At 42.4% G+C, this 13,509-nt stretch overlaps 1 protein-coding gene across 1 annotated transcript; it reads left to right on the plus strand.

Moving 5' to 3' along the window:
• Positions 1–8,100, plus strand: LOC308310698 (uncharacterized protein). The gene is made up of 8 exons (XM_080757079.1): positions 1–117; positions 1,168–1,281; positions 3,404–3,581; positions 3,810–4,166; positions 4,846–4,911; positions 5,663–5,794; positions 6,445–6,485; positions 6,649–8,100. The coding sequence occupies exons 3-8, from the start codon at positions 3,545–3,547 to the stop codon at positions 6,721–6,723; spliced, it is 708 nt and encodes a 235-aa protein (XP_080613205.1). The 5' UTR covers positions 1–117; positions 1,168–1,281; positions 3,404–3,544; the 3' UTR covers positions 6,724–8,100.
• The last annotated feature ends 5,409 nt before the right edge of the window (positions 8,101–13,509 follow it).

Below are 13,509 nucleotides of genomic sequence, written 5' to 3' on the forward strand. Positions count from 1 at the left end.
CAGAAGTGTCCACCACAGAGCAGAGTCTCCAACTCCCAGCCTTCTGTCTGTGAAGAGTGACTGGTCTAAAGGAAATCCTCCTGACTTCAGTAACGAACCTGGACCTCCTGATTCACAGTATGTCAACCCTCCTATAAATATATACAACACTATAACACTATACAATATACAATATACACTATAACATATTTTATAGTGACTGTGAGAAGGCGGGCAGCTGTGTTCTGCACTAGCTGTAAACGCCTGAGTGACGCCTGGTCGATGCCAATATACAAAGAGTTGCAATAATCTATTCTTGATGAAATCAAAGCATGGATAACCATCTCCAGCTGTTTTTAGGGGGAGGTAGGATTTGACCGTGGCGATGATTGGAAGAAGAGAGTTTTAACGACGGAGCTGATTTGTTTATTAAGTTTAAAATCTTTATCAAAAATAAAACCAAGAGGGGGGACAGTGGCACAGTCGGTAGTGTTGTCGCCTCACAGCTAGAAGGTCCTGGGTTCGATTCCCGCTTTGGGCGCTGGGGGCGTGTTCTCGCCTCTGCGTCATCAGAGCCCATACCCGAGGCGGGGTTGGCGAAACGGCCTTTCTGTGTGGAGTTTGTATGTTCTCCCCGTTTCCCCTAGGGTATAGTACCCTCACATGTTCTCCCTGTGTCCCCTAGGGTAGGTACCCTCACATGTTCTCCCCGTTTCCCCTAGGGTAGGTACCCTCACATGTTCTCCCCGTGTCCCCTAGGGTAGGTACCCTCACATGTTCTCCCCGTGTCCCCTAGGGTAGGTACCCTCACATGTTCTCCCCGTGTCCCCTAGGGTAGGTACCCTCACATGTTCTCCTCGTGTCCCCTAGGGTAGGTACCCTCACAAAAACATGCAGTAATCCTGGTAGGAATGTGTTAAGGAGATAACTGTTACAATTGCTCAATTCAACAGACCCATTCAGGATTCTAAAAACGCCTTCTCAATCCTGACCTAAGTTTTAAGTGTTTAGAGAGGCACTTGTCTTTATCTCCTTGGGCAAATCATTCCATTGCACCGTTTGTACTACATGGAAAACAAGCTACTGTTATGCTAATTAATGTCTGTTATTTACTTAGTATTATTTCTAATAGTATTATTCACTGTCTCTGTTGTTTATGTATTGTTATTTCTGTCTGTATGATTCCAGAAGTGTCCACCACAGAGCAGAGTCTCCAACTCCCAGCCTTCTGTCTGTGAAGAGTGACTGGTCTAAAGGAAATCCTCCTGACTTCAGTAACGAACCTGGACCTCCTGATTCACAGTATGTCAACCCTCCTATAAATATATACAACACTATAACACTGTAACACTATACAATTTACACTATAACATATTTTATAGTGCCGGTGAGAAGGCGGGCAGCTGTGTTCTGCACTAGCTGTAAACGCCTGAGTGACGCCTGGTCGATGCCAATATACAAAGAGTTGCAATAATCTATTCTTGATTAAATCAAAGCATGGATAACCATCTCCAGCTGTTTTTAGGGGGAGGTAGGATTTGACCGTGGTGATGATTGGAAGAAGAGAGTTTTAACAACGGAACTGATTTGTTTATTAAGTTTAAAATCTTTGTGGTTAGAGTGTCCGCCCTGAGACTGGGAGGTCGGGGTTCGATCCCCGGCTCAGTGGCCTCGTGGTTAGAGCGTCCGCCCTGAGACTGGGAGGTCGGGGTTCGATCCCCGGCTCAGTGGCCTCGTGGTTAGAGCGTCCGCCCTGAGACTGGGAGGTCGGGGTTCGATCCCCGGCTCAGTGGCCTCGTGGTTAGAGCGTCCGCCCTGAGACTGGGAGGTCGGGGTTCGATCCCCGGCTCAGTGGCCTCGTGGTTAGAGCGTCCGTCCTGAGACTGGGAGGTCGGGGTTCGATCCCCGGCTCAGTGGCCTCGTGGTTAGAGCGTCCGCCCTGAGACTGGGAGGTCGGGGTTCGATCCACGGCTCAGTGGCCTTGTGGTTAGAGCGTCCGCCCTGAGACTGGGAGGTCGGGGTTCGATCCCCGGCTCAGTGGCCTTGTGGTTAGAGTGTCCGCCCTGAGACTGGGAGGTCGGGGTTCGATCCACGGCTCAGTGGCCTTGTGGTTAGAGCGTCCGCCCTGAGACTGGGAGGTCGGGGTTCGATCCCCAGCTCAGTGGCCTTGTGGTTAGAGTGTCCGCCCTGAGACTGGGAGGTCGGGGTTCGATCCCCAGCTCAGTGGCCTTGTGGTTAGAGCGTCCGCCCTGAGACTGGGAGGTCGGGGTTCGATCCCCAGGTCATCATCTGTTCTGTGATGAGTGAGTGAGTGAGTGGGGCGGATACCACTGTTCTGTTCTGTGATGAGTGAGTGAGTGAGTGGGGCGGATACCACTGTTCTGTGATGAGTGAGTGAGTGAGTGGGGCGGATACCACTGTTCTGTTCTGTGATGAGTGAGTGAGTGTGGCGGATACCACTGTTCTGTTCTGTGATGAGTGAGTGAGTGAGTGGGGCGGATACCACTGTTCTGTTCTGTGATGAGTGAGTGAGTGTGGCGGATACCACTGTTCTGTTCTGTGATGAGTGAGTGAGTGAGTGGGGCGGATACCACTGTTCTGTTCTGTGCATTCAGCGAGCGCTCACCACCGCGGAGAGAGTGTGGTTAACGGAGAGGGAAATGACTCTGAGGCTGAGCACGCAAAGTGCAATAAATGCGATGCCATGGTTTCCTGCAAAGGTCGTTGCAACTTGCACCTGTTGCACCACGTCCACATTGAGGAAACGTCTCAAAGTCAATCAACTATAGAGCCATGAATTAAATCAAATTCAATTTGTCTGCACTTATTTTAACAACTTATAAGCAGCTCAACTGCTTTTGATTTGTCTCTAAATTGATCGCCCAACTGTTGAGAGCCCAGCCTTTAGCTGCATATATACCTCCATATATTGATTACTTTATAAACAGTTTGCGGAAAAAAGCATAGGAACGTAGCCTACAGTTCAATACAAGGTCTGCTAAGAGGATTTTATAACCCAAGAAAGCTATGGCTTGTTTCCATTTGTCACCACAACAATATCATTATTGCAATGTGTACTGTATATTTTATATATTTTCATTTCAACATTTCATTTTTTTTGGTTCATAATATATGTCTTGGACTGTCTCAGTCTTTTCTCTTTTGCCAGTGTGGACTTTTCCTCTTTGGTCTATCCAAGCTTCTACTGTCTTAAATGTCCTGCAAGTGACATCCAGTTCGTTGTTCTAATTCTGTCCTTTTACTTTTAAAGCCATATCTGTCATTTCAAACATGCATCTTGATTTGTAGATACTTTCATACCTTATTATCACGTGACGTGTTAATGTCATTTAAAGCTTCTGAAAACATCCATACAGAGATTCCACTATGTGTGTGTTTCATACAACATCCTGGTTCTGAGCAGCCAATCAAATGAAGTGCAGGATGAAGCCGCTGAGGCAATCAGACGAGCTGACAGGAACTCACACAATGACAATAGAGTCACCAGCAGCCAGTCACAGTGAAGCACACAGCAGTGACAGCAGTGGACCAAAGAAGGACAAGGATGGAATACTTTGTAGCGTTTCTTCTAATCTGCTCCTGTAAGTATTCACAGCAATAGAGTTGCATCTGTATGATTCCATATACACTACATGTATAAAAATGTAAGAGGATCGTTTTGAATGTATACTGAATATTTATGGGAGTTATAACTCACTTGTCTCGTATACATTTGTTATATGAAACTCGAGTTTGCAGAACAATACATTGTCCAAAATAACATTATCTCAAACCCCATACTGTAAATGTTTTTAACGTATGTGTTTCAGGTGTGGCTCAACAAGCGAGTATCTCTCAGCCACTTCCACACCAGGCAGCGCAGCTGGGCCAGGAAGTTACCCTTCAATGTCACGTTGAAGTCTCGTTACTCTCGTATAGTACACATTATGTATGGTACAAATTGACAGCAGCGAATACTTTAGCTAAACAATGTGTAATATCAAAATACACCGGCATTTATCCTTGTGACAAAGAGGGTCGTGTTGTTGTAGAGACAGACAACCAAGTTAATTCAGCTTATCTTAAAATAAAGAATATGAAAGCAGAGGACACTGGAACGTACATCTGTGGAGTAATGGGTGTGGGTTTCCTTGAGGTTGGAACAGGAACCTTCCTAGAGATACAAGGTATGTTTTTCTCTGTAGTATAATTTAGGTTTGAAGGATATGAAGTAAATGTTATTCTATCAGAAAAGAACAGTTAGTAATTGTTGTAAACTCTAAATACTGGACCCTCGTCTGGTTCTGACAGACGGGTAGTGTGTGCAGGCTGGGTGGTGTGTGGTTCTGACAGACAGGTAGTGTGTGCAGGCTGGGTGGTGTGTGGTTCTGACAGAACCAGGCTGGGTGGTGTGTGGTTCTGACAGAACCAGGCTGGGTGGTGTGTGGTTCTGACAGAACCAGGCTGGGTGGTGTGTGGTTCTGACAGACAGGTAGTGTGTGCAGGCTGGGTGGTGTGTGGTTCTGACAGACTGGTAGTGTGTGCAGGCTGGGTGGTGTGTGGTTCTGACAGAACCAGGCTGGGTGGTGTGTGGTTCTGACAGAACCAGGCTGGGTGGTGTGTGGTTCTGACAGGGAACATATATAGTGCTGGATCGTAATGACGTGACAACAAGATATCAGACATAATAACCGCTAACTGCAGCAAGGCTGACCTTGCTGTCTCAGATGTCTCTCGTAGCCTAACTATACAGTATGCTACAGATCAGGCAGTACACAATACATATCGAGTACACTGTGTCTCACGTTGAAGTACACAGACATGGGCGATCATGATTATAACTGTAATGATGATTACCTTCCAAAGGAGAGGAGCTGGGAGAGACCTCTGTGGGAGAGACCTCTGGAAATGGAACGACACTGAATGGCCAAGGTAAATAAATGTACATACGGTGAATTATGTTTAGGTAATGATGTATATTTTGATAGCTTATGCCTAATAACATGTCATAATTGTACACATAGGTTTTCAGCCTATGTGTTTCACGCAGAGAAACCTGGGTAAGAGGTCACAAATAGGACTACAGAGACAGCTGTTACTAAGTACAGACTATTGCTAATTTGGTTAACTTGCTCACAGTGAAGATACTAGAGTTATTTATGAGGCAACCTGAGAAAACAGAGCCTTTATTAGGGGAGCAATTAACAGTAAAATACTGACACCCCCCGTGAGGAGGGAGTTCCAAGTTTCACAGTAGGCCTATAAAGGCTATACACTTTTGTTAAACGGTGTGACATATAGGAACGATAGTTGAATTTGAGTTGGACTATGCTTGTATATGTCTCCATATATGTGGGCCTTTGATCCTACGGCCTTGTAAGCTGAGTCTGTTTGTATCAATAAAACTGTGGTACAAATCTAAGACTGAACGGAAACTTCTCTGCCTGATTCATTGAGAGGGTGAGTCCAGTCCACCGTTGTCCTGACTCCTGCTCCTGTCACCTGCATGCACACAGAGCCAGCAGGTCCAGATTCATCAGTAATAATAGGTTGTTTACAAAAAGTCAAGTATTATGTTTTGCACGTGCAGAGTGTCAGTAGAAATGATGGTGGTCGTTCAATGTTCTCATCTGAACTGGTGAACGTGCACTAATCATTTCAGAACGTGCACTAATCATTTCAGAACGTGAACGTCCACATCACTTCAATCCAACCGTCATTGTTGGTGTCATCATTGTGTTGGTGGTTTCTAATGTCCTCCTGTGGATGTCCACTCTGCTCCTTGGATGGAGGTCATGGAGAAAAGATCACGGAGGTATGAATACTTTCTGCAGAGTGTGATCTTTACTTAGCAATCGCTAGTTTTGTTTTGTCATATTAATGAGGCCATGATGACTACATTTATCATGTTTTATAACATAACATAAAATGTTAAAGGAAAAGGTTATTGGCACAAACAGTTCCTTCTATCAATCTATCTATCTATTTCGTCATTAGTGTCATTTAACATCCAACAGCAATCTGATATTTCCTTGCTCACTAGCAAACATGCAATGTTGCATCAAGATGATATGAATCGCTAATCAATAATAATTTGTCGATTATGCATTTTTGTAGTAGTATGTCAACATGTTACTGTCTCATTGTGTCTTTACAGCTTGATGATTGTCAAACACTTAAAAAAAATAATAAAAGTAAATAAAAAGAATGGGGAAATTCCCCCCTGTCAGGTGAAAAGAAGCAGCTTGGACTCCTCATGCATAGAAGGAAGCATGAGGTCAGTCCGCTGCTCTCCCCAGGTTGTAGAGGAAGTGTAGCGCCCCAGGATTACATTAGATAATTGACACTGGGTTACAAAATCATGGCTTAAAGAAACAGCAGTCCTCCTGAATGTGTCCAGCTGGATAAACCTTATGAATACAGCCTGATAATCTGATCATCTTTATGTGTATTTGGTTTTTATAGGACAATCCCGTGGCTCCCCAGTGTCTCCTACAAACACAGTGGTAAGTTGTAATAATTCTTATCTAGTATTATTTTACCTTAATATCTTCCAAAGTTTTCCCCCCGGCCACGAAGTCCACACTGGGGTGTTGTTGCTCTGATCATGATTATCTTCTTCTTTTGTTTGTTTGTTTGTTTCATTGTTGTTCTGTTTGTTAATCAAAGGGAGGAGGCCATTATGCTGCTGTGAATCGCACCAACGTGGCTGTGTACAGTACAGGAGTTAGAGTTAGACAATAACACCACTGCTACTGTATGCAATTTACAATGTAATCATTTATCAGACGCTCTTAAAGGACCACTTCACCACTTTTCAACCTATCTTCATATAATAAGTACTCACTAATAATATTTTTTTTTCTACTCTGTCTGCGTCTCATATGAGGGCTGTGGGCAGTTCAGAAACCGTCCTCCAGTGACATCATCGATGGCGAATACAAGCTAATAGAAACTACAGGCTTTCTAGTTCTGAAAAGTTGCAATGCGAAAATGCATCGTTCTCACGATAATGAAAATCAAAAGAAAATGTAAAAAACAAAAATGTTAAAAAAAGATCTGCCTAATGATGATTCTAAACTGCCCACAGCCCTCCTATGAGACACAGACTGAGTAGAAAAGAATCGTGCCATTTTATCATGATTATTAGTGCGGACCTATTATATGAAGATAGGTTGAAAAGTGGTGAAGTGGTCCTTTAATCCAGAGCGATTTACAATAAGCAAGAACATAAAAGCATGGCAATACATCACATACAATACATACATACAATACATCACATGCAAAACATACATACAATACATCCCATACAATACATACATACAATACATCACATATACATAAAGAAGTAGTTATCAATGAAACATGCAGAACGTAACAGTGGAATAATGAAACTGTACATGTTTACTTTAAAGTACTATCATGATGTCTACATGAAATGCTAAAAACTAAGTCTGTGTAAAATGCTCTCTAATAAGGGATGCAAGGGTTAATGTGTGAGGCTGCGGTGGTCGCAGTAACGCCCGGCAGGATGATTGAACACAGAGACCAAGTCCAGGTGTTTATTTTTTTTCTATAATATATTTTTTATCCCACAATTTTGTAACCCATTTTTCACCCCTGTGCCAATCATCTACTGTGATCCTGGGCTCTACACACCCTCCGCCAACCTAGTCCCCATATATGGGGGACAAGGGGAGAGCAACGGACTTAACTCATGCTCCCTTCATGCCTGAGTGTCCAAGTTGCTCCTTTACACCTGACAGGGGGGAGTTTCCCTGGTTGGACGTAGCGTGTGGAAGGAACACGTTATTCCAACCAGTTCCTTTCCCCTCCATCAGGCGCCCCGGCTGACCAGGGGGAGGCAGTTTAGAGACCAGGATTACTGCATGTTTTTGTGAGGGTACCTACCCTAGGGGACACGGGGAGAACATGCAAACTCCACACAGAAAGGCCCAGGCCCAGGTGTTTATTTCAACCACCACCTCATGCATTATCCCACTAATTACACGGCTACTTAAACAAAACAAAGTATTTCCTTTTGGCAATGAAAGTATTCCATAAGCGTTGCTGATGATGATGATGATGAGACCAAATGCATAAAACAATCTGCTAATTGAATAAAGCCTGTTTGTACTTTGCTTAAAAACCACGTCTCTGCCTTGCTTCTTATCTGTACAACCAACCCCGTGGGCAGTTATCGTTATGATCAGGTGGTTTACTGTACGTTATAGTTCACTATATAGATTTTCCCCCAAAACTATTTCCTAGGGGCCTAATCCCTTCAGAGTCATTGTTGGCTATTCTAATTCATACCACCATGCTACACATACAATATATATATATATATATATATATTTAATAAATGGCTACAAAAAACTATTGATTTCCAGGTTCTTTTGGTGGCTGCAGGTATAACGGGTGGGGGTGGGGGGGGGGGCCCTTTATCTGATATCATTGATTTTGAGATCAGATATTCAATTATTGAACTATAGTTATAATCATTGTACTGAAGCATTCATTCAAGCTTGTTTACGTAAATGCATTCATAACTAGTGATTGTTTTACAAGCAGTGGAGGTTTTAAAATGTTCTTTACACCGTGCTGTCTCCAACACTTAGATGTGGTTCTGTGTGCAGTGAAGCACACAGCGCTGTCAGGCTGACCACATTGACACATTGTTAAACAAGGAAACTAAATGTCTCTCTACAAATGCCCAAACCACACGCTTATGCTATGCCCCATGGAGCATGCACATGGCATGCACACACACACACACACACACGCACACACACATAACACGGTAGAGTGTAGCTATAGTCAGTACAGCACAGCCAGCGTGACCACATCCCCTGCAGAATGTGTGATGAGTAGGCAGCTCGTCTAGGCCTGCGTGTGTGTGTGTGTGTGTGTGTGTGTGTGTGTGTGTGTGTGTGTGTGTGTGTGTGTGTGTGTGTGTGTCAGTGCACGCAGCACGCACGTATGAGGCTATGAGCTGTACAGCCTATAGAGCAGGGGGTGCCCACACTCTTTTGTGGCCCCCATGTGCTTTTTGGTAAACCTTGTGTTTGCTATGATTTAATTCATTGTGGTTTGCTATGAGAGATATTGGGGTGCCACTCCCCTGGGCCAGCCGGCCCACCCATCTCCCCTGGGCCAGCCGGCCCACCCATCTACCCCCCTTCCCCAGCACTGGCCCATACAGGGACGTGTACACGTAGACATCAAAGGGGGCTTCAGCCCCTGCCCTTTTACCCCGTCTGTAAAACAACTGCCCTCTCCAGACCATCGTGAATGCAGCATTTACTAATTTTTTTCCCCGGAGTCTCCTGCAACTTGAACGCAGCATTTTGCGTTGGAACTAATTTGTCTCTAAATCCATGTCGTTAAACACCTGCATCTCCACTAGCTAAAGAGTGCTGGGATGCGACCCTGAAAATAGCTGATCTACAAGCTCTCAACACATCGCAGCTAGAAGCGTTGTGAGCTTGTAGATCTGCTGTTTTTTGCTATTTGTGTCCAAATTAGTGCCCTCTAAGGGGATTTTAGCCCCTGCCCCTCTACCACTCTCTGCACGTCCCTGGTGACAGCGCCCCCTAGCCCCCCCTCCATATATACTCCCATTATATTTGAGACCAAATGCATAAAACAATCTGCTAATTGAATAAAGCCTTTTTGTACTTTGCTTAAAAACCACGTCTCTGCCTTGCTTCTTATCTGTACAACCAACCCCGTGGGCAGTTATCGTTATGATCAGGTGGTTTACGTTATAGTTCAAATAAATGGCTTTTTTGTTTTTATTGATTGAAATATGTATCAACAGTTTGCAGAATTACAGTAATACAATACAAAGACTGTTAACTTAACTGTGAGTGGACGACCCAATTAAGCATTACACACTTGTTTACAACAGGGTCCACTTTGTTCAATTCATCAAAAACATTTAGAGACGTACAAATAGACACTTCTATATAGTTAAAGAACAGAACAGGAATTCATCATAAAGGAGGTAAAAAGGGAAAAGAAACATATACAGTGAGGGGAAAGTGTGAGTGTGTGTGTGTGTGTGTGTGTGTGTGTGTGTGAGAGAGAGAGAGAGACTGGCGATGCAAAGGACAGGCCAAGCCACGTGGTCTGGTCACTTCTGATGCGTCAGATTAACGCTGTATAGTTAAAAGTGTAGTTCTACAATGAGTCCACTAGGTGGGGGACAATGACCACATTACATTTACAAAGAAACATAAATAGACGTGTATTTTAAAGCAGTGTGGGCCATTTGCACCAAGAAAGATTAAGCCTTAATCTGGTTTAAATCAAGGTTTATCTATTAATCCAGTTGCACCAAACTTTAAACCTAGTTTTCACTAATCCGGTTTAGTTTTAAACCATCCTTTTAATCTTGGTTTTGTTTTTTGGTTTTAATTTTCAAAGTAAACCTGGATTAATGTCAATCCTGTTGCACCACTACTTTAAACTTTGATTTAAGTATCAATAAGGGATTAATTCTAAACCAGCAGGAGAGGAGGTTTAATTGAAAACAACATGGCAGCATACCTCTACATGTTTATTGTTGTTTGGGAAACTATCGGAGGAAGTGGTGGTGTGTGTGATCGACGGAACAGATCTATAAACCTACCACGCACCACGGAGTGACCATACGTCTGTTGTTTTTTTTAGCGAGCGAGACAACTTTTATTATTATATATATTTTTGCTGCAGGCACTATAATTTAAACATTCTCAAATATGAATGAAATAGTAATGCTAATGATGCTCACGACTGCTGCTGTTTATTTACAGCGCAAAACCAAGATGGCGGACACACAACAAAGTTTAATCCATGAATTAATCACAGTTTAAAGTTTTAATCACAGTTTAATGGATTTTAATCACAGGTTAAGGATTTAATCACAGATCTGTTGAGCAATGCTTAAAATTAAGTGGTGCAACACAACTCGAATTAAAATTAATCCTTGATCAACAAATCCCTAACACTAAACTAAACTTTATTTAATCTTTCTTGGTGCAAACGGCCCCCATTTAAACAATCAACAAGAATTCTGTAGAAATTATACAACAATGCGTGAATAAATTTAACAGAAAGAAGATACAAGTATAAGAAATAAAGGAGATTTATTAGTTAGATAGTCTGTTCCCTCCTTTTCAGTTTCCCCTCTTCCATTTTGACAAGGAAACTGTGCCGTTGAATTCCTACACTTTTCCTCCAAATGGGGGCAGCCATGTTGTAGACTACGAGTCCCAGTAGTTTAACAGTCAGGTTGGTTGTGGTAGAAATAATTGGCTGCAAAACATAATTATCATCTGGATACTGACGCTGAGACTGCTGTAAGATAATAATGTTCTCTTAAAAATATTTAAAGTGTTGACCTTAATACATTAGTGTTTACAATAATTTAATGTAGGTATTTGTTTAAAAACACTATTGTTAAAACCCTAATCGTTTAATGTTTAAAATCAAGAATGGTTAAAAAGAGAACCTGTTGTTTTGAAAAGATTATAACTTGATTGTTTGGTATCAAGTAGGGGTTTATGTGGGGGCCAATAAGGGCTCTCTCTCTCCCTCTCAATTCAATTTCAATTCAATTAGCTTTATTGATATGAATGTATAACTACAATAACTATACAAAATATAACACAAAACAATATCAATATACAAATAGAACATTGGCTTACACAATACAACATGCAAATGATCAAAATGTACAGTATTAAAGTGTCCGTGGTGTGTGTGTGTGTGTGTGTGTGTGTGTAGTGTGTGTGTGTGTGTGAAGATAATGGTCACATTTAGTGTTGCTTTTTTATTTGTCCCTCATGTTGTGACATGTAGTCATAGGCTGCGTCCGAATTGCTAGGGTTGTTCCCTACTCCCTACTCCCATAGTGATGATTTCGGACAATACTCCCTGTATGGGGAGCACCGACTCTGACGTCAATATCGATAGAGGGCGCTGTAGTTCCGCGGGTTCATGTACTTTTTATTTGCATGAAATCCCCATTAGGTTTTTTCAGATCGCCTCATAAAGAACTGTTTGAAAAATAAACAAATCATCCCGGCCGTTTCACTCATTTGGATATGAAGAATCAACTGACAACAAGAAACCAATCAAAACGCTGCTGCTGAATTTCCGCTAGGAACAGACTGTATCAAATAAGTGACTGCAGGCTGTCACCTCCCTGCAAGGACAGCTTGTAAAGTTATTTTTAAATTCATGAATGAATAAAGAAAAAATAAGTTAATGAAAATATGTTTGCAGGCATTTAGGCCTATATATCTATGATAAAAAGGTTATTTTAATGGTACTATGATTATTATCAATACATTAATATTAGGCTATATCCATTATCCAGCAATATGAAAACAGTGCACAACCTTGACAATAATATGAAAATATCAGCAGCATGATTGAATCTTAACCACATGAACCCCCGCTAATCCCGGGGCGGGGGGGATACGGCAAAAATAGCCGATCTATAAGCAACGCTCGACGTCCGTGTTGTGAGCTTGTATACTTTTACTTGGGTACTTTTGGTAAAGAATTACCAAAAGTAGCCGATCTACAAGCTCTGCTCACAATACGGACGTTTGGTGTTAACAGAAACAGCAGTCCAATAAATGACTGCCTACACAATGAAGTTTTAATGCATTTATCGCAATTCAATGAAATAATGTTAGATAGCATCTTTTTTTTTATATTTTCATGGCAGGAATTAATGAATATTAATAAAACATATGTTCGGACACAATTAATATGTGTCTCACATGCATGTATCCTACGTTTGTGATAAAGAATCTCACAAATATATTCTACAGCAAGCAACTGATTCCTCTCCTAACGTCATGCGCTGGGCCTGGGTGATACAATGAATCAGATTAGTAATACTATTGCAAATGAGTAGATTTATTATAAATAAAATAAAACAATTTCAAATAAATGCACAGATCATTTGTCTCGAGATCTGTAGCTTCGAGATCCGCCAGGGAAGAAAAGAGGGGAAAACGAAAGTTTAAAAAGTACATTTGTGTTGATTTCTTTCGCTGGTACAACTTCTGCATCTTCTGAGTTGGAGCGCAATGAGCGCATGCATGCAGAAGCAGCGCACGTGCGCAAACGCGTGCATGTGCGCTCAAGAGCGAGCTTGCGCAATGCATTATGGGGCAGATTTGCTTCGCTGTGTTTTTGTAGTGACCATCGGATGCTCCCTACAATTCCCGGTGCATTGTGGGATACTTCAGTCCACTACATTAGGGCAAAGAGATTCTATATAAAGAGGCGACACTCTCAAATATTTGGAATCACCACTAGATGGCGCATCGGTAGCGCTTTGACGTCATCACACCAAGATGGCGGCGGGAGAGGATAATCTTAGAAGTGGAATAGAATGACTTCAAAGACTCTTTTTGGAAGCGTTCGGAAAGAGCGCACTGTGCAATGCAAACTAATACGAGAATGAGCTCCCGGTGAGCATTTGCGAACGCACCCATGTTTTTTAGAGCAACCGGAAGTTGCGTC

This window comes from Protomyctophum bolini (genome assembly GCF_963924005.1).
Source record: "Protomyctophum bolini genome assembly, chromosome: 23".
NCBI classification, from domain to species: Eukaryota; Metazoa; Chordata; class Actinopteri; order Myctophiformes; family Myctophidae; genus Protomyctophum; species Protomyctophum bolini.

Coding starts and splice junctions, on each gene's coding strand:
- LOC308310698 (XM_080757079.1), top strand. CDS start 3,545: ATGGAATACTTTGTAGCGTTTCTTCTAATCTGCTCCT. Junction 3,582..3,809: donor GTTTCTTCTAATCTGCTCCT/GTAAGTATTCAC, acceptor TATGTGTTTCAG/GTGTGGCTCAACAAGCGAGT. Junction 6,486..6,648: donor TGTCTCCTACAAACACAGTG/GTAAGTTGTAAT, acceptor TGTTAATCAAAG/GGAGGAGGCCATTATGCTGC.